This window comes from Syngnathus scovelli, chromosome 17 (genome assembly GCF_024217435.2).
Source record: "Syngnathus scovelli strain Florida chromosome 17, RoL_Ssco_1.2, whole genome shotgun sequence".
In the NCBI taxonomy this organism is placed as follows: domain Eukaryota; kingdom Metazoa; phylum Chordata; class Actinopteri; order Syngnathiformes; family Syngnathidae; genus Syngnathus; species Syngnathus scovelli.
This window is the reverse complement of record NC_090863.1, coordinates 5,491,351-5,516,915: the sequence shown is the minus strand read 5'-3', so window position 1 is coordinate 5,516,915 and position 25,565 is coordinate 5,491,351. Positions and strand designations below refer to the sequence as shown.

Sequence of the window (25,565 nt, the reverse complement as noted above, 5' to 3'; positions counted from 1 at the left end):
TAATAATAAATTCAATCTTAATTGATCAAGAATCAGTATTACGAGCCAAACTAAAGGTCCCCGGATTATGTTTGCTTGGTGACTCTTTGGTCCCACGACTTTTCTTTACCCACTTATGTTCATGCATGATGGATGTGAGCAGGAAACGATCATGTTGAGCAGATGCGACCGTTCTAATCGTGGAAAAAGGCGTGTAGGTGGCAGACAAGGGAGTGAGAGAAAGCTAGGGACGCTGCGTGGACAGTCCCATTATTATCATCTTGAGACTTATCGTCGGCCTCGCACTGCGCACGCGTGATCCCAGCTGAGCCTGAGCTCCGCCAAGAGCCGCTAAGTTGCGAGGGGACGTCGCTCCGTCTTCTTTTTTTCTGTGGTTTGTACATTTGTCTCGGTGTAAAGAGATGACGCTGCTCCTAGTGCCTTGTTGTGGGTAAAGTGCGCTCTGCCACCCCCCCCTCCCCCCAAAAAAAATCAAGCTGACTACATCTTCAGTTTATGAATGGCCCCGACATGGAGGAAGCGCCGTTTGAGAAAGTCCGAAGCCGGCGGAAGAGGAGTCCGTGTCCGCCGGGCTTCCCGGTGAGCAGCATCGCCTGCGAGGACGAGTTCGACTGCAAGGAGCTGGAGTCTCTGTTCCAAAACTACAACCTGAAGCTGGAGCAGACGTCCACGCTCAAGGCGCTCGCTGTGCTCATCGTCATGTCGTCGGCGCTGGCCGGCGGGGAGCTCCTGGGCGGCCCCGGCCACCTCACCATCACCAAGGGCTCGCACCCGGTGCACTGCGTCGTCTTCACGTCGCTCTTCATCGTCACCAACGTCAAGTACCTGCAGGTGACCCAGTTGCAGCAGATCGTCAACCTCAGCCTGCTCTTCGGCTTCACCTTCGCCTTCCTCTGCTGTCCCTTCTCGCTGGGCGCCGCGGGCTCCGAGACACACACGTCGCCCGACCAGGGCGTGTGGCAGCTTGTCCTGGTCACTTTCGTCGCCTACGCGCTGCTTCCCGTCCGGACCCTGCTGGCCGTGCTCTTCGGGCTCATGGTGTCCGTGTCGCACCTCATTGTGACCGCAACCTCCGTCAGGACGCAGAAACTCTGGAGGACGGTGAGTAGCGACACGCACGCGCACAAACACACGTACACGTGTATCCATCCATGAATGTTCGCACAAACACGCATGTACTCTCAAAACATGCGCACCCGCAAACATGAACACTCACGCGCATGTGATCACAGTGTGAATCTCACATCCGCCTGTAATCTCACGCAGATGCATTCACGTACACGTGTGTTTGTATATACACGTGCACATATTTGATGTGAGTTGAGGGCTTTTTATATTAATCATCACTTGCAAGTGGCAAGGGAATGAGGTGCGTGCCACAGCTCGGGCTGACTGGAGGCGAAAGCCCCGTCAGGCGTTTGTGACATGGAGGGTTTATCCCCTTGTGGATCACGGCCACTGTAGGCAACCCCCTCTCCTTGTTATTACAAAATACTCATAAAGTGGCAATTGCAATTTCCGAGCGAGTGGGGTTGGTGCAGGTGTGATCCGTGTATTCGGGGGTCATGCCACGGGGCTCATCTCCAAGCTTAATGGATTAGCTTCCCCTCGCTATCTATCTGCAGCCAACACTGTCCTTCACACGGCAGCCGAGGCGTCTCGTCAGTCGTACCGACGCAGAGGTGGAGAAACAATCTTCTCAGCAAATACGCTGTCATCGGCTGGGCGCGTGATGAACTGATCAAATCTCAATTTGAAGTGAAATGCGCATAGCATCCGGTTGGCCCAGGCAGCTTTATCTGATGTGACTGCTTTGCTCACTCCAAATTTGAGTCAAAAGGCTAAGCCACCAAAAAGCCAAGACATTTTTGTTTTGTAGAAAACAAAATGCCGTGTGGTGTTTAGACTTGCCCTACTTCTGTTGCTGCTGCCTTGCAGGATGTCGCCCCACTCCCCCATTTCCAGCCTCCTCCGAGGGCGATTCAGATCCCCTGGGGTAACAGTCACACAGTTTCTCCCGCCCCATCACGCTTATTTGTATTCCTCACCAGCAGCGAGGGTCTGCTGAAGTTCACTCTTTATGTCAAAGCCCTTCCTCCCCCTTGGCTTGTCGTTTAGCTGTATTTTTGCAGAAAGGAAGAGACTGCACCCAAAGTGTATTTTGTGCTCTCTGCTAAATGAGCTGCAGGGAGCTGTCCTTAGTACTGAAGTTGCATGCAAGTCCTCTGCTCGGTGTCCTTCGCTGTCAGAAAAATGGTTACAGTGGGTGTTCCTCAAAATGCATGATCTCTATTAATGTTGGATTGTCTTAAACTCATTCACGCAATCAAAATAAAACAGCTTCTTCTTCTCACTACTACCACACGGTAAAAAAAACAAACAAAACAAGATTTTCATCAGCTCATATGTCGGTATAGGCGGATGGATTTAGTCATTTGTTCATGTTGTCTTTCTTTAGACTGTAAATGACTCAAGGAGTGAATCAACAGCACCCCTGCTGGCAACATGCAAGAAGTGCAACATGTTTCACCTCCATTGCACATGAAAAATCAACCTTCAATTGTGGTTGCTTTGTAATGGCACCTATTAAAACCGATGCGCTTTACGAATAAAACACCACCGATTTATTTTTTTTCCCTCGCTCATAATTCCTCCGCAGAATGTGCTCATAAAAATGTCACAGATTTCGTCCTTGTGGACGGCTGTGATGTAGATGCACCAGCTTCAGTTGTTGAACTTTCAGGGCTTGCCGCAAAAGCGAGTCCGCATACTTTGTGGAGAAATACGTCCGTATTTATTATGAGACAAATCACTGCGTTGTGAATAAATTTCTCGTTATAGGGAAGATTATTGTCAAATGACCTGGAAATATGCTTTGGGATAAATTCCTTTTACTTCATGAAAACTCGGGTATCAGCGATGATGGTTGAAGCAGTTCATGCGTTTCTATAAAAATAGACTTCACACATTCATCACGCATGCTCCTTTTCCATACGTCAAATTGATGGTAGTCACATTTCAAAGACAAAGCAAAAAAAAAAAAATCAATTTGCTGTCATTTCCGAACTCTCGTCGCATCCCGTCAGCTTCTGAGCAAACAAAGTAAAATTGAATTTATTTGGTTTTGTTTTGTTAGTTGGTGGCCAACACGGTGCTGTTCACCAGCGTCAACCTGTCGGGCCTGTTTGTTCGCATCTTGACGGAGCGAGCGCAGAGGAAGGCCTTCCTGCAGGCGCGCAACTGCATCGAAGAGCGACTTCGCATGGAGGACGAAAACGAAAAACAGGTACGGGCCACAAAAAAAAAGCAATACAGTCGAGCGTAATAGAAAAGAAAATACACAACTGCAATAAACAGTATATGAAGAAATGGATGCAGCGGAACTTAATTGGTTTCCTGAGCCCTTTTGTAACTTGCAATGTTGCTCAGTCAAAGCAATGTTTCCCATTGAAATGAATAAAAATGCAATTAATCCGTTCCAAGTTGTATACTTACCATTTTTGTTTTGAAACCAGCGTGTGCTTAAAAATAAATACACTGAAATATATAAATAACAGTTTGCATTTCTATTAACTCTCATACTGTAATCCTGACTTTTTTTTTGTTTGTCTTGCATCCAGGAGCGCCTCCTCATGAGTTTGTTGCCCAGGAACGTCGCCATGGAGATGAAGGAGGACTTCCTGAAGCCGCCAGAAAGGATCTTTCACAAGATCTACATTCAGCGCCACGACAACGTCAGGTAAAGAACCCGCTCGGCTCATCAGACCTGTCTAGGTCCTCCGAGGAAATCCACTGCAGTAGACGCGTTGAACACTCGCCATGGGACATTTCTGCCTGGCAGCATTAAAAGTGTCTCAGTGCATTTAAAGATTTGTCGTTTTGGATCATTAAACACAAGCCAACCCACGTCCGCTGACATAAAAGATCCAATTAGGGACTTGCTAGGAATCGGATAATAGGCCACCAGTGAGCAACTTCAGGGTCATGGAGGCTCGGCAGCACCCCGGAGGGAAAAAAAAGGGCTTGTGAGATTTTGCGAAAAGAGAAACCGAAATGACGCTTGCGCCCATTTCTGCGGTAGTCAATTGAGCAAATGATGTTTCATTGGAAGGGAGGCTCCTAATGATTATTGTCTTAGGAAGTGAGAAACCTCTTACTGTAGATGACCCACTTTGCACGGCAATGAAAAAACTAACCAAATAAATGAAACATAAAAAGGAGACAAAAATATAAATCCAATTCAAGCTCGCTCCATTAAACTGTAATGCAGGCATGTACCTCATGGCGTGTCGAGTACCTTTAACTTTTGCCCCCAGATCATTTTTTCATGAGGGTAGAGCAATCTGAGTTCCTTTCTTGAGTGCTCTCGCTGCTGTCAGAGCGGCGAGAAAGTTTGCCTCGCCTCGGTATTGCGACACGACAAGGGAAGCATTTCAATGGAGACGACGAGGTTCTCGTTGCGTAACGCCGTGTGTGACTGTCTAAATATGGATCCCATTTCAAAAGCCTTCCCTCTGATTGTTTTTGTTATTGTGCCTCGAAACACACACACACACGCGCGCACACACAGCCATTGGACGCAGGACAGGATTTATGTCATTCAGGTGGACTTTAATTACCAGCTCAGTTTTTCTCTGAGCGTTTCTTTATTATGCTCGGCCAAGGTGGAGGTGGACACTGTTTGGATCTGATTAGAGTCCGAGCAGGCGGATATTGTTGTGATCAGCTGCTAAAAAAAAAAGAAAAAGAAAAATGTGATTAAACGCCCGCAAAGAAAACGGCTGCCTTCCAACAAGATTTGGAATATAAAGACCATTATGTTTGTTTGTTTGTTTGTTTATTTATTTATTTATTTATTTATTTATTTATTTATTTATTTATTTATTTATTTATTTATTTATTTATTTATTTATTTCGCTATTTGAGGAACCTCCCATTTGCATTGCTTTTCCAAACCATGTCCATTTTGAAGCTAAACACTAACAGAAGATTTAAGAAAACAAATCATGGCTGTTTTCTAAATATGTAAAATTACTATTTTGAAGTCATTCCCAGCACCACAGAGTGAGATCATCAAATATGCAAATACAAAATGTCACTTGGGAATATTTTTCAGTAGAGTAGAATGCTGAACAAACATTTATGACTCTATTTTATAGTATGAGCATTATTGGGGTCAGTGGTTTAATAGTCCTTTCATATTATTCTAAAAAAATAAAATACAGGCCATATAAAACAGTTTTTGTCATCTTTGCTAGCATGTACCTCATTTGAATAAATTAAGCAATTAAAAGTCTAAATGAAATCTTATTTTTATCCCTTTAGAAGTGTTCACCTTTCAAGACCGACTATTTATTTCATATAAATTAATTTTCTCAGCTATTCAATCCACTCCCATACATACAGTAGATTGTCAACATAATATAAAAAATAGAGAGCATAAAATTCTGGTTCCTACTTATGAAAATAACTCAATGTTTTTTTTAAAGCGATGTATTTTCCATGATATGTCTCTTAAATCATTTCAGTTGTAGCCTAAAAAATGGCTCAAAGCAAATGATTTCTTCACCCAAATGTTGGTTCCCACAACCAGCCTGGCAGATCACAAGTTCACACGAGTGCTAAATGCAGTTTTTACACCTCCGTGCTCCACACGGGTTTTAAATATCTTTAAAATTATGCAGGGGCGAAATGTGCGAGAATATAAAAAAAAAACTAACAACAATAAACTAGGAAAGTTTCATCAGAGTGTCTTCGACAAACTTTCTTACCCAGTAATCGCTCAGGATAATCTTTTCGAGACACCTGATAATCGGGCCCTTGATTATCAGTACAGTATGCTAAAATTATTTCCCTTAACTTGATGTAAGACAGTCGGCCCAAGTGTTTCCCAAGCAGATTGGCAGAAAAATCACACCCAAAAAAAAAAAAAAAAAAAACACACCCCAAGATAATTGCTCGGGATAATCTTTGACATCTGATGATTGGGCCTTTGTTGACTTGGATTGCAAGGGAGGGAAAATGCTCACATTTGTCTGTCTAAGTACTGATTAAATGGTTTCTCGCTGCTGGAAAGAACTCGAAGGAAATATTCACTTCAGAAAGAACTAAATGAGAAGGGGAAAAAAAAAAGAGAGAATTGGCTGGGAGCGTTAAGTGGGCCCCGCAACAGGATCTATTGTGTTATCTTGTGGAATTAGATAACGGGACATGTGTTGTGTAGGCTGCCTATTCAAAATCAATTTGGGCTTTCTCCAGTTCTTTGCTCTATTATTGGCCGCTGTATGTGCCCACAATGCAAGTTGAGTGTCGCATTAGGCCCACTGTTTGCAGATTTGCACTAATGCAACATTCAGCGTTCTAAATATTTGGCCGTCACAGATGGCGACCAATTCAAGTGTTGGCACAAATGAATCCGGCGGCTCGGCGTCGCAAAGACGTCGCCTCGTCTCTGAAGGGTTGAAGTCAAGTTAGGATAGGGATAGAAAATAAAAGAAAAAATAATAAATAAATTATAATATAATAACAGATAACAAAAAATATATCCTGTGACATTTTTCATGACATTTTCTGATTCAAGGACGCCGCAAAACTGCTGATCGGCGAACCGAGTTGAAGTGCAAAATCAGAATGACTACAAAATTCCATAGCTGCGTAAAAGCGGCCTGTGTTGTGGAAACGGCGCCAACAAGGTCCCGACGGCATAATATCCCTGAATGACTCCTCCAAAACGTCTTCACCTTGATCCCCGTGAGAATGCTCTGCCTTCTATTTTCAGTCGCTGTGCTTTGACTCCGCCGCCAGTCAAAATGGGGCAGACTCTCTCTCTCTCTCTCTCTCGCTCGCTCCCTCCCTTTTTAATCTTTCTTTGCCTGCTGCTGGCCACTAATTGCTATCTTTGATTGGTCCGCTGTCGAAAAATCCAACGTTGCTGTTCAAACTGACCTCCTAAATGTCATTTAAAGAGCTCCCTCGCTGCTAATCTGATCCAGCTCCATTATCATGACAATAACAAGCCATTTCTCTTTTCTTTTTTTTTTTTTTTGCCCACCTCAGCATCCTGTTTGCAGACATCGTCGGCTTCACCAGCTTGGCCTCCCAGTGCACCGCTCAGGAACTGGTTAAACTCCTGAACGAGCTTTTTGGAAAGTTTGACGAGCTCGCTACGGTGAGTCTGTTTTGCTTCGCCGCTATTGCTAAAATTGTGCATTTTGCATATTTGAGCAATTGCTTTGCTCTAAATTCAGTTACTGTTCTATGGTTATCATCACTTTTCCTCTATGCATCTGTTGTGACCCCTGATAGGAAAAGGCTTCCCTTGTGTGCGTGTGTGTGTGTGTGTGTGTGTGTGTGTGTGTGTGTGTGTGTGTGTGTGTGTGTGTGTGTGTGTGTGTGTGTGTGTGTGTGTGTGTGTGTGTGTGTGTGTGTGTGTGTGTGTGTGTGTGTGTGTGTGTGTGTGTGTGTGTGTGTGTAGCATGACTTGAATGGTCTTGGCTGTCAACTCAACGCAGTGTCACAGTGCATACTGGAAGACCTTATGATGTGTAATGTGATTACCGAGTGCTTCATTTGAGGAAGACTCTAATCTAGTCCAGACTCGCCCTGGGCTGAATTTTTCCTCTACACTGCATGGCTGTGCAAAACGACCGGAGGAGGAAGTTGCAATCGCAGCTCCGCCCCTTTGTAAATAGTTCACTGGAAATTTACATTTACGCCACTTGCCAACACCCCGCAGGAAATCCGGAGCCCTGATTCTAATCACAGGACTCACAACTGTGAGGCACATGTGTTAACCACTACCACTTTCCTAAATCAATGATTCTCAGAGAGCTCCCTCTAGTGGTACGCAAAAGAGCTAAAAAACTTTCGTTCTATTCGTAAGAAACAGCCCAAGGCAAACAAAAGTGGTTTACACATTTGATTTCAATTTTGGGTCAGCCAGCTTTATCCGGGTTCATGTTTCTAGACTTGTTTACATTTAAAGTCAGTTGAATAGACGGGTTGGAGCTTGTCATCCGATGTCAGAGCCAGACCTCGACCCGAAGCCTTCCCTCATGCTGATCCACTCGGACAGGAAGTGGCGAGTAGCGGTGACTCATCATGGTGGTAGTCAGCGGGCGCTCTTCTCCTCTCATTGAATTTTTTTTTTTTTCTTCTTGCAACGAGCGGGTGATAGTACATGGCCACTGGGCGTCATCTCGTAATAACATTCCAGCACCATCCCCACACCACCTGTCCACTCTCTGGACCAGTCAAGCTGCTTGGGCTCCACGCCACGAACATAGAGTTCTCCTAAGGAGCACTTCACAATGCACACCAGTCTCTCGGATGTTCATCGTCTCTAATTTCGAGCGACAATATCGCTTTGGGATGAAGAGAAAAATTGCGGGCACAAGTATTTAGCAAGTGGGCCTCACTCTTCTAAGATTCCAGGTTTGAATCTTCGCTCTGGACTTTTGCGATAGAGTTTCCGGTTACTTGTACGACATCACACTTTAAATAAAAACATTTTATTTCATTTTTTTAATGAATACATTTATTTTTTTATTTATGTATAACATATATACTAAATATATGTTAAATATTATAATATATATAAATTAATAAAACATATAAAATTTAAATTATATAAATATATTTATATATAAAAAAAAATACTAAAAAACAAACTGCTAACATTGGCAATATTACAGCTTTCTTCCCCAATTTCAATTACTTGTCTGATTACGCTCGCATGTTGTGAAACATGTTTCAGTTGAAGCCTCCGACGAGGTCTTCATCCATAAAAATTGGGTTTCCAGGAATCCCGCTCACACTGACAAGTGTCGGCAGTTTGATTGCCACCGCCCACTGGAACGGAAGCTGAGAATAATTATAACTCTTCAGCGTCGTCGCCAGAATCCGCTGACTACCGCTGAGACGGAAGATTAGTGACGTTAACACCTCTAGGAAGCTTTGGGACCTTAGCACTCCCAAAAAAAAAACACTCATGGTTGTTAACAAAATTCAGCCAAGACAATAAATCTCAAGTAGTGCCACGGTGCATCGGATGGATGACGTGTTCAGAGATGGTGGTTGATTTCCAAGCGTGCAAACTGACACGCCAACTGCTTGCCTCACTCGATAAACACTTCCTCTCCTTGGCTGAGTCTTCGGCAGGCTGTCCAGTACACAAAATAACAGCTGAGAGCGCCACTGGCAAAAATGGCTGGGAAATTTAAAAATCAAATGCTGTCAAATCATGACGGACAGAAAAAAAAAAAAAGGCAATCTTATTGAAACCTTCCATTTATTTCGACAGACATTATTTTTGCTAATGGTTAGCATTTTTATTTGGGATATCCAGATTGTTCCCTGCAAATTAACTTTTTTTGCATATGGCCATTTTGGTCTCAGGCCTCGTCATTCCGGTGTGTCTTTTTCTCTCCTGTCACAACACCTCCGTGCATCACAGCTTCCAGACTCCTCCGCTTCTTGTTTCGCAGCTTCTTGATTGACACGCAGCAGCCTAGTTCCCTCAACGGCGCGTCTATTATGCCCCGTGGTTCTCTCGGCGCTCCGTCTCACGCTTCCATTTTTAGATGTAGCCATCGACTGCCTTTTTGCTCTTCACCTTCGGAATTTCCCACGGTTGTTGGTCTTTTTCTACAGTGCGTGCAGTTTCACAACGAGACAAACTAAAATAGCAGCAAAAAAATGATATCAAGCAGGTGTAAACATTTGTGCCCCTGCAATTGAGACCGTCACCGGCGTGGCGGCGCCGCTTTTCTGTCAACACCTTAAATCTGACGAGTAAACACAAGCCAACTGCCCTGATGGCTTTGCCTCCCGAGCAGATGTGAGGATCACCGTTAAGTCCCACCGTTCCCCTCAGTTTCATGGGCTTTGGTTGCCATGGCGACTAGAGATGGCACAAGGGGGGGGGGTGATAAAGCGTGTGAACTATCAAGTGCTTGCGACACATTAAAAGCTTTTTTAGATTGCATTTTCACTTGTGGAGGCAGCACTTCCTCACTAAGATGCTGATCGGTGCATGTGGCGCATGAAGCTGAGACTTTGCCGTCAATATCCATCACGCCAACCTTAGGAAACCGGTTATCAGATGCTAATGCCGTTTGCTAATGCTGTTCTGCGCAAGCTCTGCAGCTCTGCTTACCTTTTGGTTTCAACATGATTCTGCTTTTTTGGCTATTTATTGGAAATGTCTGATATTATGTCAGCCTTGCTTCCGGGTCATGAAGAGATACAATTGTTGTTATAGCTATACCATTTTTGTGTGCATTTCCAAATATCATTTCATTTTAAAGGCATTCTATTCCTTTTTGTATCCTCTATAAATTGTTCATCCATAGCAATTTAAATGTACGTGCAATCTCATAGAAATGATTGCACGAGAGTCACTGTTGCTTCGCAAATGGAATTTCCAGTTGTGTTAATGCATAGCGAACAAATTTATCCGGCTGAAGGCCATACTGGCTTTAATCACATTCAGAAAATTGACATGGAAGTCAAACGATAGCGACGGTTAAAGGCACAGTTTCGCCCTCTGGCGCTTTGGGGCCTAAACTTGGAGGATGTGAGGATTTCTAACAAATAACAACATATCCTCGGTGACTCATAGCGCTGCTGCTGTCATCTGCTCGTTTGTGTGTGTCCGCTTTATTTTACAGCTTGTTTCCCTCTTGCTTTTGTGTCATTCTCTTTGTTGGGGCGCAATGAAGTGCGTGTGCTCATTTGCAACAATATGCATAATATCAGGTTGCATGTGTGCGAAGCGACACACCTGTGGAAATGCTCTATTATGGATCTGGCCATTATTTCTATCGATTGGTGTGTCGTCTTGACGTCTTTCTTCTCTCGATTTAAAGCGGCTGTCCTTGCGTCACGTGCTGTGCGGTAATCTCGCTCGGGTTCTCAATCAGCTCCTAAAGCCACAGTGCAGATTAGCAAAGGAAAAGTACAGAGTGGCAGACTTTAAGCACCGGGGCTTTCCCCCCGCTCACCGAAGCCTAGCCTCGTTGCCATCGCGCCATCTGTTACTGATCACCTGACCCGAGACAGTCTAAATGGACCCGGCTGGCTCAGTGACAACACAAGAGAGCCTATTTGAAAGATGCTGAAGTGTAGCTTCAGTTGCTTTAACGTTGATGGACCGTGTACGAGCTAATGATGAAGAACATCCTGAGATGTTAATTTGCAACAATAAATGATTCAAAAATCCTTTGGCCTAGGAATTATGTGATAGTGATTTTAATTTACATAATAACTGCCACTGCACTGAGCTTCTAGCAAGGCTGGGCAGAGAGTCAGCACCACTTTCAAATGACTCCACTGTCCTCAACGCCAATCATATCATGTTATGCTAGTGAGAAAAAAATAGGGTTGATTCAGAATTGTTTCGAAAAATTTAATCTCTGATTTGGAAAAACAACACTACTTTTATTTTGGTAAACAATGAGCAACATATTTGATTTGAATAAATGTTTTGGTTTTGTCCTATTCATCGATTAATTGTAAAAGTATTTTGACAGATTAATGGATTACTAAAACAACACTGGTTATTTTTTTCAAATCAAAAGATGCTTGTAAATTTTTCAAGATTTTTTGTAATAATCTGTCTTTGTTTTTTTATATAGCATATCAGGTTTCCTTAGTAGTAGTAATAATAATCATCATTTATGTAATAATATTTGTGATATTTATGAATTAAGGATCAGTTTCATCAACAAGTGTTTTTTTTTTTTTTTTATTGAAACGTAAAAACTATAAGTTACAACTAGTGCTTGACCGGAAGTGATATTTCTTCTTTCCTAACTTTTGTGTGTTTAGTCTTTGTGAGCATCCCTGAAATCAGCCAAACTTGCAAACATGGGACACGAGTGTCGCGTTAAAAATAGCACGTCCGTCCGCCTGGCCGCGCTTGGGGCCCGGCCGGCCAGCCGCCAACGTGCATAATTACGAGTCTTTGTTGCTGTCCGCATGCACGGCCGGTGATCCCATTAGCTCCATGGAGACAATGAAGGGGTTGCGAGCGAGCGACGGACGGCGTCAACAGTAACCCGCTTCCCCTGCCTCCATCGCACGCTTCCATCATAATGGCGCTTTGTATTCACCCGCCTTCTGTTTTCTTGCTTAGCCGTAAAGGGACGGAGTCCTCGCTTTGAGTAAAATACATTTATACGTCGGGACCAAAGATGCACTGCTCATTTGCATAATTCCACCCCGCTGCCTTGCTGCATTGCTGTGATGTATGCCCAAATGTTCCCCGAGCTTATTTGACCTCACTGGCATTCATCATGCATGATTGTACACTATATCTATGCTACCATCATCCCGTTGACAGTGTGTATTTGTCATGTGTGTGTTGCTAGGAGAACCACTGTCGTCGGATCAAGATCCTGGGGGATTGCTACTATTGTGTGTCTGGCCTGACGCAGCCCAAGACAGACCACGCCCACTGCTGCGTGGAGATGGGACTGGACATGATTGACACCATAACGTGAGTGAGCTGATGATTTTATTTATTCTTTATCTTCGTTTTGCTGGAGGATAGCCCAGCTGATTTCAGGCGAGAAGCTGCCAGCCAATCACAACAAGCGCTTATAGACAAACTGAATCCACACTTCGATTTCCCACCTAAGGACACTTTTCAAAGTCCGGTTTCTTACTTTTTTCTTTGTCAAGATAATCCGTTCACCTCCCAAGTGTATGTACTTTCTCATTCGATACGCTCCATATTGAAGGAGAGAAAAAGATCATTTCTAATTTGATACGTTCATGGCTTGATTTCAGTCTGGCTGTGAAGATTGTGACATGGATTAGAGTTGCTGTCTTCTTCTTTGGTCTCATCTATTTTGGAATTGGAGAGCAAATTATAGCACATTTGAAGAAAAATCATCCTTGTCCAGGTCTGGAAAAGTTCTTTGATAGTCTTAATTGGAAAAGGGGAAAAAAGTGCATTGTTGATGTTAAATCTCAATCTCAATCTTTTTTATTTGCCAAGTTTGAGCATTGAGTATATGCTGCAGGTGTGCTTTACTTTCCATCCATCCATTCATTTTCTATAGTGCTTATATTCATTAGCGTCGCGGATTAGCTGGCGCCGATCCCAGGTGACTTTGGGCAGGGGAAGCAAGGTAACCCCTGGAGTGCCCCACTTGCTACACCTATAGAAAGGACAATTTTCAAGTCTTCAATAAACCCTCATCACATTGAGGAGTCCTACAAATATCGGACTCACCTTTTTTCGTGATACCTAATCCATAACTCAATTTACCTGCGTTTATTCTGGGTGTAATTCCACTGTCGTCCACTAGAGTAGTGTGTCCATTTCAGTATATGTTAACGGTGTTTCCGCCTGCACTCTCAGGTCAGTGGCAGAGGCCACGGAAGTCAACCTGAACATGCGTGTGGGCCTGCACACGGGCAGGGTGCTGTGCGGAGTGCTGGGCCTCAGGAAGTGGCAGTACGACGTGTGGTCCAACGACGTCACTCTCGCCAACGTGATGGAGGCCGGGGGACTGCCCGGGTCAGTACTTGCCCAGTGCCTGAAAAAATATATTCATGTGCATGATTGTATTTGGTATTTTGCTGGGTTCCACAGGAAGGTCCACATCACCAGATCCACACTAGAGTGCCTGAACGGAGACTACGAGGTGGAGCCGGGAAACGGTCACGAGCGCAACGCCTTCCTCCAAAAACACCAGATTGAAACTTTCTTTATCGTGCCATCTCACCGACGCAAGGTAACGGCGGCTGCTGTTGATGACGACGTACTGCGGCACTTTGGGTTCTCTTCTTTATGAGGCCGTGGCCCCGAGTGAACCCTTAATACCTTCAAGGGTGTACTGTGCAGAGATTATCCACATGGAAAGTCAGACGAGGCTCGATTGAAGGAGGAGGCTTATCTCCTGGTTGCTTCTCTTGCTCTCAAATCTCGCAGGAGGTGAATGGGGGGGGGGGGGGGGGGGGGGGGGCGCACCCTGAGTGTAGTATAAAGCATCAAGCGTGATCTAATGGAGCTCTCACACATTTGATGTGCAGATGATGGTCACTTCCAGCCTGTAATGGATTCAACTAGCAGGGGGGGGGAAAAAAAACGCCTGTGGCGTCTTTTATCACAGATTTGCAGAGTTGAGCTTTGCGCATGCATACAGATGCACGCGTGCGGAAAACACGTCAGCAAGCAGCGCTCTTCTCACATGTTGCGCTTCCCAAATTGTGCTATCGCTGCAAGTCTCGTGTGAAATATGTTCAAGATGATATCATGTGGCATGTTGGACTATATGAAAGTGTGTTAAAAACTTCATTGGACAAAAGTAGTGCTTTGCTGCCATCTTGTGGCATCTCGGTACAAAAAAAATATTTGGACGTTAAGGAGTTGAATTTCGACAAAATGAGTGCTTTGCTGCCACGTTTTACGATATTACTTCCAAAGAGCCACGTCGGACTAATATGAAAGTGAGTTAAAAACTTCATTGGACAAAAGTAGTGCTTTGCTGCCATCTTGTGGCATCTCGGTACAAAAAAATATTTGGAGGTTGAGGAGTTGCATTTCGACAAAATGAGTGCTTTGCTGCCATCTTTTACCATTTTACTTCCAAAGAACTATGCTGAAGTGCTTTGTTGCCATTTTCCGGCATCTAACAATGTCCAAGTAAGTTGAGGAACTTCATTTTAACAAAAATTGCAATCTTCTGGTTTCTTTTGTTTGCTAAATTACTTTTCTGCTCTATGGTATTTTCCGACAACTACACAATCTGCCTTTGATCGCACCATATTACATTGGAACCTTGCACGGAGCTCAATAACGGAGCTCAGATCTGTTCAAACTAATAATATGACCTTGAGGGATTGACCCACATTGTATCTGTGGTTAAGGTCCTAATGCTGCTAATAATGACTACATGACACACACACGTGCACCTTCCATTATACATCTATTCCAATACGCTGACTTTTGCAAATCCTCCTCGCCTCACCGTCTCACGCAGATATTCCCAGGATTGATTCTGTCGGATATCAAGCCGGCCAAAAAGATGAAGTTCAAGACCGTGTGCTACTTGCTGGTGCAGCTCATGCACTGCAGAAAGATGTTCAAGGCCGAGATCCCCTTCTCCAATGTCATGAACTGCGAGGACGGCGATAAGGTAAGCACTCCCGCTCGGTGAGTCTTTTTCTCATTCCGAATATTCCCAAAATGTAACATTTTCTTGACTCAAACTTTGCCCTTGAGCATAAAGGTCAACCCATCCGTTGTAGATGAACGAATGAAAAAATATATACCAACGCGCTGAGATTTGCGTGAACTACTTTCTGTGAGTAGCGACAAGAAAAAAGCAAAAAACGGAGGCCATGTGGTTCTGCTCCAGTGCTAGCAATTTTGCACCTCCCCTCAGTGTGGCTGCCAAAGACACTTAGTCTCAGCAGGGTGCATCCACTAATGAAGTTAAATGTGACTGCAGCAGCTCCATTTGAAAGTATAATCGGCGGCCCGCTCGCTCGTATTGTTGATGCTCCTTCAGCGGTGTTTCCATTCCAACATGATAACGCTCGCTCTGACCTCTTGCTGCCCCCCCCCCCACACACACACACACACACAGCGGAGAGCCATGAGGACGGCGCCGCAGAAACTGCGAAACCGGCCCAATGCCAACCAGGCCAACGTGGTCCAGAGCAGCCCCAGAACCCGGGTCAACCGTTACATCGGGCGGCTGATCGAGGCCCGGCAGACCGAGTCGGACACGGCCGACCTCAACTTCCTCACGCTCATGTACAAGTGCTCGCAACGTGAGCAGAGGGTGAGCTACGCTAATTGACTCCTTTGGGTCAGTTGTAACGATCAATACTGACCACTCTGCTCCTTTTTTGAAAAGTACCACCAGGTTCCGGATGAGTACTTCACCAGCGCCGTGGTTCTGTCGCTGATCCTCACTGCCTTGTGTGGCCTTGTCTATCTTCTCATCATACCGCAGTACGTCAAATCACGACTCAGCATTATTTGTTGACTTGTTTATAATCTTTCTTTCTTTCTTTCTTTCTTTCTTTCTTTCTTTCTTTCTTTCTTTCTTTCTTTCTTTCTTTCTTTCTTTCTTTCTTTCTTTCTTTCCAGTGGCATAGTAGTTCTGGTGCTGCTTGTCCTCTGCATCTGTTTCCTGGTAGCATGTATCATGTATCTTCATATTACCAGCATACAGGTGTGTGCCGCCGGGCCTTTCTGATACATACGGATATTTGTGGATTAGCACAGATTTTTTTTTTTTTTTTTTTTTAACCTGACGTACATTATTTGCTGAATCAGTGTTTTCCAGGGTGCCTGACCATTCAGATCCGCACTGCTCTCTGCATTCTCATAGTGCTCTTAATCTATGCTGTGGCCCAGGCCTGCGTGGTAAGTAAGTTTCGTTTAGATCTTGTTTACCGCGTTCTGAAGTGCACACACGTGCTTTTGTTTGCCTTTGGTACAGGTGGGCTGCATGCCCCGGCTGTGGGGTCCCGCCAACACCAACAGCTCCATCGTCATCATCGACGAGGACGGCGGCGCCAACCGTACCATGGCCGAGCTGCCGTGCGAGGGCGCCCGCTACGCCTTCCTGTCGTGCGCGTTGGGCACGCTCACGCTGGCGCTCTTCCTGCGTGTCTCCTGGCTGCCTAAGATGGCGCTGATGCTCCTGCTGGGGGTGCTCTACGTCACCGTGCTGGAGCTCAGCGGTTTTCGCAAGACCGCCGGGTGGGTGAGGCCCCCGGCCGGGCTCAGCAGGGCAATCGCGCGAATGAGATGCTCGTTTGCTTCTTTTGATTTTCCGCCATTGCCTCGAAAGGAGGCTACGCATGTTTGATTTGGAACGTTTCTCTGATCCAGTGAGGGGAAACAGGAGTTAGGGGAGCCTACATACGCACTGATGTGCAACACGCGTGTGCGTATGTCACGCTAGTCCTACATTCAGGCAATTAGACAAGTAAACACTGCAACCGAATCCACATTGTTGTATAACTTAGCACGTGTTTGCTGTCGACTGCGTGGGGGATCGCCTCAAGCCTCCCGTGTAGTTTTTCCTGGGTGGTCCGGCCCCGGCGCTGACTTTGTGTCTTGGTCTCTTCCACAGTGGGGGGTCCTTCCACATGCGGGGCTACGAGCCCATCCTGTCTCTGTTGCTCTTCGTCAGTGCCCTGGCCCTCCACTCCAGGCAGCTTGACCTCAAACTGCGCTTGGACTTCCTTTGGGCAGTGCAGGTCAGCCAGCATGTCTTCATCACAACACAATCATGTGCTACACTAAAATAATGTATTGTACATTTATAATATTGATGTAGTTAGAAGCGGCCGGGTTTCTGTTCCGTTTGTTTTGGCTCTATTTCATGACGAAAAAGACTATTTTGCATAGTAAGAGGCTTGGCAATGTGACCAGCCAGTTGAAATGGGAAGCCATACATGTGAGGGGTTTTACCGACCCCTGCTGGTGAAAATGTGAAGGAATAATTTTAGTTGGCTTCAGACATCATGTCACGTCTTTATACTTTTTGGCAGTTAGTCTGAAGGATCTGCATCCATTTTCACAAATATCACATTTTCAACCAAGCATTACTCACTTAGCAGACGCTAACATTGTTTGCATGTCTGGTTGACAGGCAGAGGAGGAAAGGGACGGCATGGAAAAAGTCAAACTGGACAACAGGCGGATCCTGTTCAATCTGTTGCCGGCACACGTTGCGCAACATTTCCTACTGTCCAACCCCAGGAACATGGTGAGCACAGCTCAGAAACACAAACGGGTAGACTAGTGGCGTCACAATTGCATTTTTGTTTTCTTCTTCTTCTAGGATCTTTACTACCAGTCCTACGCACAAGTCGGCGTCCTGTTTGCCTCCATCCCAAACTTCAACGACTTCTACATCGAGTTGGACGGCAACAACATGGGAGTGGAGTGCTTGAGACTGCTCAACGAGATCATTGCTGACTTTGATGAGGTTCGGCTGTTTTATGATCAACTGATGCTTGATGTGGATCTTAAACGTGAATGCGCCTTAATCCAGCTCATGGACAAAGAGTGCTACAGAGATATTGAGAAGATCAAGACCATAGGCAGCACGTACATGGCAGCCGTGGGCCTCGTTCCCACCGTTGGAACCAAGGTGAGACACTGCGGGATGGTTGTACTTAAAAAACGATGGAACGATAAATTTGCATTCTTGATCCTCTGCGAAGAATGATTTCATACGACTGCGCTCGCCAAACAGTCGCACAAATGGCATCGTTATTTGCTTCTATAGGCTAAGAAGTCCATTTACGACCACCTGAGCACAATAGCGGACTACGCCATTGAGATGTTTGATGTGTTGGATGAAATCAACTATCAGTCTTACAATGAGTTTGTCTTGAGAGTGGGTACGTCTGCCCCCCCCCCCCCCCCCCCCAACAACAACCACCAATCAAAAAATAAAATGTTGTTTGTGACTTATCTGGTTTGCTCAATGCGCCGTGCTGGTTGCAGGGATCAATGTTGGTCCAGTGGTGGCAGGTGTCATCGGGGCACGGCGACCCCAGTATGACATTTGGGGGAATACGGTCAACGTGGCCAGTCGCATGGACAGCACGGGAGTACCAGGGAAGATTCAGGTGACAAATTCAGAATATATTTAAAGAATGCATTTAAAACCAACGCCAAAAGCTAATGTATATTTTTTATTGACAAATCCGACATTTTTAGCTAGCTAGCTATTTTTTTTTTTAAGCCAAGATGTATTTTTAGATACTTTTATTTGATTTAGGTTTTCTTAATTTGGTTTCATACCTCCCATTGACGAGAATCACTTTGACCCCAGGTGACGGAGGAGGTCTACCGCCTGCTGAACTCGGACTACGACTTGGTGTGCCGCGGCAAAGTGAGCGTGAAGGGCAAAGGCGAGATGCTGACGTACTTCCTGGAGGGCAAGGTGCAGGGCGTGGGCACGGCCACCATCTCGTCGGTGGTACGCTCGGCCAGCCTGGCGCGCCGCATCCACTCCTGCGGCAAGACCAGCGTGCCCGCCACCCTGGGCAGCGTCTCCTCGGTCGCCGCCTCCCCCAACAACCGGTCCGCGTGCCTGCCCTCCTCCTGCGTGCCTGCGGTGGGTGAAGTGGAGGAAGAGGAGGGCGAGGAAATAGATGTGACACAGATTGAAATTGAAGCAGTGGCCACCGTGGCCACCGTGGCCACCGTGGCCGATGCTGCGGTGTAGACACAAACACAAGTGTGTGACCTCAGTGAAGGTAAGAAGAAACGAGAGATGGAGGCCTTGAGGAGACCGGCCTGCATGTTTCCTGCAGGTGCGACGCTCATTTAGGAAATGAGTCCAGACAATCATACTCGCTGGATTTTTTTTCTTTTTCCTTTTTTTTAGGGGATTTCAGCTGCTTGCCACTCTTTGGACACACTCAGACAAACCATCCATTCTTTGCAGGTAAAATCTCTGCTGAGGGGATATTCTACAGTATGTGCATTTATTTATTTATAAATGATTTTCTTATTGCTTTTGCACTGTCCTTCTAATGATGCCAAGGATGCATTGTATTATTTACAGCAGTCACTCAGTGTTTCTAAGCATGCGTGAGTGTGTAGGGTGGTGTGTGGTGGTATGACACAGCACAATGACATTTTTGGCTATGACCGCTGCATGACCTTTGACAAGTTGACAGCCATAGCCATGAATATGATTGCCCCCTTAAAGTAAACCAAAGTCATGAGATTTTCAAGATGGCACCCACTCCGTTGGCACACTTTTCAACACCATCCGATAAGCTAAAATGTGTCTTTTTTTTTTTTTTCCAAACCCTGTCAGTCTATGGGTATCTTTTGATGCAGTAAAGACATTGTGAGCAACAAAACTTGCATAATTGGTGCAAACACAAACAACACGGCTTGGGAATGCAAAGCCAGCGGGCCATTGTGGCTAGATGTGTGCAATTCTAAAAAAGACATTCAGCCCGCGAATAATAAGAGTTGTAGGTCGTTCTAAAAGAAAAAAAGGAGTTCCCTAAACCTGACTTGTGGTATTACATAAGACGGTATTAAAGCACAGCACAAGCAGTCGATCAACCACTGTTGCGTTTAGTCCACATTCCTCTTATAGCCATACAGTGGACCCCCCCCCCCCCCTCAGTATTTCTTTAGAATCCATCAAAGTTTTTCTTAACGCAGGTCTAAGTTGTGGCGCGAATGCTGTAATGCAATTTTGGTGCGCTAAATTTAAAGGGAATGAGAGAAGCCGCTTCCATTGGCTGGGAAACAGGTTGGCCGTGTTCACTCCCACAACGGCGCTACAGCTTATTTCTATTTGTTTGTCTGCAAAAATACCAAAAGAAAGAAAACTTAACTCACAAGTCATGTGATGTTTGACGATGTTTAAAATGCAATTTGTGTTATGGGATTCCGTTTTGCGGCGAGGGTCAATTATTGGCGGAAAATTGTTATTTGAGGTGTGTGGTGGTCCGCTGTAGGCCGTACGGTTGTATCTTTAGCATTTAACTGCACCTGTGTACATACAATATGTCATGTTTCTGCCTTATTCCATGTCAAGCTTAATCGTCTTTGCAACCTGCCTTTTTACACAAATTCACTTTGATATGCAGGTTATACTCTTTTATGTTTTTCTTTGTAAATATCCAAACGCCTGTAAGCGACATTACAACTTGTACAGTGTAAAGATGGTTTATTGAATATTTTGTAATAAAGATAATATTGGTGTAAAAAAATGAGGAAATGTCATAGTCATAGTGACTCATCAGAAGTAAACTATGAACTTACAGGGGGAAAAAAAGTTTGTTGTTTTAACGTGGTGTTCAAGTACACGCACGCACCATGTGAAGCAAAGAGGGGGAATTTGAGGTAAATGACAGTTCACAAACAAGCCACCCCTCCTCTTTCCATTAGCCAATGTAAATGCTTGCTGGCATGTACGCAACATTTCAACACTTTTTTTTCATCAGAATCAGAAAACCTTTCTACATAGTACAATGAAATTGGAGAACTCCATCCAGTGCACGAGGTAGATACAAGTAACATAGTCAAGTAAACGAATAATAGAAAAGTAGATGAATAATCGGAAACTGTAGTGCGGACAAAGTGCAGTAGTAGTGCAGGAGGAAAGTGTCATCAGTGTCGGCTGGAGTTGAGGGCGGCTATGGCTTTGGGAAAGAAACTGTTTTTGAGTCTGTTTGTCCTGGTCTTCAGTAGAACATTAAAATTAATCACGTTACTGTATAATGATCACACTGACATGTTGCTACAAGCTCTCTTTACTTCTGAACCTCATGAGCACATTACATACAATGCTTTATACTATAAAGCTAGCTGAAATTTTAACTAAAGCAGATGGAATTTGACCTCTCACGACCCCGTATTGTCCAATTAAAATTGCGCTTTTTTTGTCCGACCTGGTGTCACCCTTCTGTACACCGAAGGGCAGCTGGGATTGGCTGATATGACGCAACTGTGGATTTCAGCGGTAGAAAACAGATGAGATGGATTGCAAACGTGATCATATTTTATATTTTGAAAGCTAATTTAACATTTTGATTTTAGTAGGTCTATTTTTTACTTTGATGGTATAACAAAATTATTTATGACTTCAATTGTGTAAACAAATGTCAGATTTGTCCGCAAGCCGGACGCCGTCACCAAAAGAGCCATATCTGACTCGCGAGCCATAGTTTCCCGACCCCTGCTTTATAGAAATCCCTAAGCATGCTGGGAATAGTAGTCCTAACTACGTTTAAATGCAATGTCAAAAATATCTTCTTGTGCTAACACAACATTGGGTGCAAATTTAGATGATCAGTATATAATGACCTATTTTTAAATATTTAAATATAAAATAATTTACTATACCTTTTATTAGGCTACCTCACAGATGAATAAAAAGATTGGCCTTTTAATTTAGACCCCACCCACTTGCCGGAATTTCGCACGTAACATGAATTCGGTAATCCGTTAATTTGTCCGTTGCTGCTCTTGTGTGAAGCACCAAACGCCTACAATGGACTTTCAACAGAGACGTGTGAGTTTTTACAACTTCTTTGTCAACGTACGTTTGTTGAGCATTTTAAATAATTGCAAATAATCACACAAAAAATTGATTGGTTGATTATAGTGGATGTATATATTCGCTCGTCGTTTTGGAGCAAAAACAAAAACGGCCAGTTATCCTCAATTGTAGCATTAATTTTCCCCCAAATTTACAATCAACACAGGATGAAAATCTCTCTGACATCTTGGAGGAATCTGAGACGACACTTGAAGAGTCTCCAGCAGCAGAACATCAAGCGGGTGAGAAATATGAGCGCCTTTCTCGTGATGTTCCGCTGAACGTTCGCAGGCCTGGAAGATCCTGCAGCGCGCTGCTTACACGGCAACTCGATCAGCCGGAATTACCCTCAAAAAAGAGACAAGTGGACAAGGGGAGCGCAAGCGGAAACATATCAGATGATCTTTACTCATGGGAACCATCCTTTTGGTCGGTAGAGAAAGAGCAGCGTCAAATGAGGACGAAGAAGAGTCGCAAAAGGATATCATTCACGGTAAAAACATGAAATATATTGTTTGACGAAAGTGCAATGACCGTCCCCCCCACTGGAATTAAAGAAAGTAGAATTAATCACTTGTCAAGTGGTTGCTCTGAATATTTTTTTAAGTAGACTGCACAGCTAGCAATGGTTCAAGTCTTAATATATTTGTAAGAATAGGAAGAATTTAATCAATTTTCTAGCTAGAATTTATTTGTTTTTTGTGTTCTAACAATTATCTCAATATACCTTTTGCAGGACGAGCCGTATCCCCAGTGGCTGGTGAACGTGATGAGGAACATAGAGGAAGCGAGAACGCATCAGCTGGTGATTGAGTGAACGCCAACCACGTGCAAGTGTTGATTTTTTTTTTCACCCCCCTCTTCATTAAAAAAACAAATGAATGCTCACTACTTTAAACAGCATCGCATTTTTCTGTATGAATTAATTGCTAAATTCAGATTACGCACGGCGTAAATGAACGAATCAGTTGAGATGAGAAAATCATTTCAGTATTACTGCACAGTATTGCAAATAAATTATTTGCTTTTCCCCCCCCCCCAATATGTGGCGTGTTTGTGTTAAATGTGTCAAGTGGGCTTTAGACAAAGCAATTGGGAAGAGGTTATCTTCATGCGTTTTGCAAATCTGGGTCAGCCATGATTCATTGGGTCAGTGGGTCCCGACATTCAGTGCCCAAAACCTGGCGCACCCAATTGAGAGGGAGCTCATCATGGGGCAGGTCAAAGTAAATGCTCTAATAAGATTTTGCCTTTTGGATAAAAAAAAAAATGTTTAAAGTGAAGCTGACGCCTACCAATACTACACGGAAGGAAACGACCAATTACCGTCCGTTGTCTTCACACAAACATGTTATGACTCTGGTGACGTTATGCAATAAACGGGGTGCGTGTGTTTGTGTGTGTGTGTGGGTGCCTCATGTCCTTGTTTATCTCACCTTCCTGATAAGATGAACCTTCACCAAAGAGGGTGCTGGAACAAAGCGGCTTGCGGTGTCAAAACAGCGCACTCGCAGCCAAACATGTTATTCCCTCCTTCATTGAAACATCTTCAAGGCACATGTTTTGCTAACCTCTTCAGTCAGCGATGAGTAAAACGCCTCCTCCCCGCCACGCCGGCCTAGCTTGTTATGATGTCCAATCACCGCGTCCCAAAGTCAATATTGACCGCAGACCCCGTGAGCCTTCAACCACGCACGTCAAGCGAGGTCACCGCTGCTATGTCACAAATATTTTATATCTGTAGGCGGTTGGTCAATTATTAACACTAGTCGGAGGCCAGACGGATGCTTAAATACCAGCGCCCGGGGAGACGGGGACAGGAAAAGTGCAAAGCGTTGACATGTGTGGATTACACGGCAAGAAGATGCTGGTGACGGCCGTGGTTTTGGCAGCGGTGGTGGCGGCGGTCGGGTCATCCCCCGTGGTGGGCCCCGAGCCAATTCGCTGCGCCCCCTGCACGGAGGAGAAGCTGAGCGAGTGTCCCGCCGTGCCAAGCGGCTGCAGGCAGGTGCTCAGGGAGCCGGGCTGTGGCTGCTGCATGGCCTGCGCCCTAGAAAGGGGGAACGCCTGCGGGGTCCACACGGCCCACTGCGCCAGCGGACTGCGCTGCATGCCCAGGCCCGGCGAGGCCCGACCTCTCCACGCCCTCACCCGGGGCCAGGGGCTCTGCACCGAAGACCAAGGTAGCGTCGGCGCGGCGTTTCCCTCGCAAAAGACTTAACGCTAATTGAAGTCTTGATGTGTGTGTTCAGAGGAAGCTGACGAGGAAGCAGACCGCAGCTCACTGCAGGACATGCTGGGCTTGCCCAACCAAGAGGCCACCGACACCCAGGAGAGCATCAAGGCCAAAGTGAACGCCATCAGGAACAAACTGCTTCAGCAGGTACAGTTCATATTCTTCCTAGAGGAAAGAGAACGAGCATTGACACGGACTTGATTTCCCGCTCAGGGGCCTTGTCACATTGAGCTGGGCGCCGCCTTGGACGCCATCGCCAGCTCGCAGCAGAGCCTTGGTGAGAAGTTCACCACCTTCTACCTCCCCAACTGCGACAAGCACGGCTTCTACAAAGCCAAGCAGGTAAGCTGCACACGATCAAGCCCTCGTCACAGTCACTCGTCACCTCCCTTCACCGCTTTGCTCTTTGTCTTTCTGCAAGTGTGAGTCATCTCTGGCCGGACCACCCGCTCGCTGCTGGTGCGTGTCGGCTTGGAACGGCAAGATCCTCCTCGGGACCGGCGACATCACCGGCGACTCCGAGTGCCACCAGGAAGTCACTCACTGAAGTAGGAAATGAGCCGCAAACACTCGCTCGCCCGGGAGGACACCTTGGTCCGTTCATGAAGAGTTGTAATTTATTTTATTTATTCACGGCAAGTCTCTATTTTTTTTTTTTTTAAACTGTTTTCACATCTTTATTTTGCTGTCTTCAATTGTAAATAGGGCAACACTGTATACATTTGTATTTCTGACTAAATAACTCCATTCCTCCAAAACCACAACCCTGCAACCACTGCCAAGCCCCATTTCAGGGCCTTTTTTTTTTTATTTTTTTATTTTTTTACAATTCATTCACATCGACACAGCGGCTCATTCATGCAACATGTTGACATTGTCTACACGCATCTTCATTTCCTCAATAGGGGATACTTAAAGTGCCGCAAGTATGTGTATGCTGGTCAAGCACAAACATATCAGAGCTCATCCAAGCTTCTACATTTGTCTACCTCTACAGTTACCCTCCTTTTTTTTTTATCCACAGCGTCACTGCTTTTTTTTGTCATTCTATCATTTATTCAAATATTTATTATATAATATTGCAATGTTTATTCTTTTGTAATCGAGGACTCGTGTCCAGCAGTTACTGTATATTCTGTTATTTATGTATATATGTCAAATATCCAGTTCTGCGCAAAAATTGTTTTTGCCGTATTGTCAAAACAACATAGTATGTATTATAGAATCAGAAAATACATGATTAAAAAGTAGAAAGTATTTAGTGTGAC

The 25,565-nt window shown here is 44.9% G+C and overlaps 1 protein-coding gene and 1 long non-coding RNA gene across 8 annotated transcripts; one reads left to right on the top strand and one right to left on the bottom strand.

Moving 5' to 3' along the window:
* The first annotated feature begins 5 nt into the window (after nucleotides 1-5).
* Nucleotides 6-25,554, top strand: LOC125985324 (adenylate cyclase type 1). 7 transcript variants are annotated; one of them, XM_049748050.2, is made up of 24 exons: nucleotides 6-1,101; nucleotides 3,137-3,286; nucleotides 3,621-3,739; nucleotides 7,057-7,168; nucleotides 12,372-12,499; nucleotides 13,370-13,528; nucleotides 13,604-13,745; nucleotides 14,994-15,149; nucleotides 15,603-15,800; nucleotides 15,876-15,973; nucleotides 16,112-16,196; nucleotides 16,301-16,390; nucleotides 16,467-16,729; nucleotides 17,106-17,232; nucleotides 17,628-17,744; nucleotides 17,820-17,966; nucleotides 18,033-18,131; nucleotides 18,270-18,384; nucleotides 18,491-18,615; nucleotides 18,822-19,248; nucleotides 19,380-19,439; nucleotides 22,228-22,303; nucleotides 22,499-22,554; nucleotides 22,798-22,959. In XM_049748050.2, the coding sequence occupies exons 1-20, from the start codon at nucleotides 496-498 to the stop codon at nucleotides 19,215-19,217; spliced, it is 3,432 nt and encodes a 1,143-aa protein (XP_049604007.1). In that variant the 5' UTR covers nucleotides 6-495; the 3' UTR covers nucleotides 19,218-19,248; nucleotides 19,380-19,439; nucleotides 22,228-22,303; nucleotides 22,499-22,554; nucleotides 22,798-22,959. The 7 variants fall into 7 exon arrangements, with proteins under 7 accessions (XP_049604007.1, XP_049604008.1, XP_049604006.1 ...); XM_049748051.2 differs by having other exon boundaries at nucleotides 18,822-19,305; XM_049748049.2 differs by having other exon boundaries at nucleotides 18,822-19,439.
* LOC125985328 (uncharacterized) lies at nucleotides 12,501-13,376 on the bottom strand. Its single transcript, XR_007487292.1, has 2 exons — nucleotides 13,277-13,376; nucleotides 12,501-13,166 (listed from the first exon to the last, which is right to left on the bottom strand). It is a non-coding gene; the product is annotated as an uncharacterized lncRNA (long non-coding RNA).
* Nucleotides 25,555-25,565: the final 11 nt, after the last annotated feature.

Bases quoted from the DNA above. Each gene is read 5' to 3' on its own strand.
- LOC125985324 (XM_049748050.2), top strand. From the start codon at position 496: ATGAATGGCCCCGACATGGAGGAAGCGCCGTTTGAGAAAGTCCGAAGC. The intron at 17,233-17,627 runs GTCAGCCAGCAT...TCTGGTTGACAG, and splicing joins ACTTCCTTTGGGCAGTGCAG to GCAGAGGAGGAAAGGGACGG. The intron at 18,385-18,490 runs GTACGTCTGCCC...TGCTGGTTGCAG, and splicing joins TGAGTTTGTCTTGAGAGTGG to GGATCAATGTTGGTCCAGTG.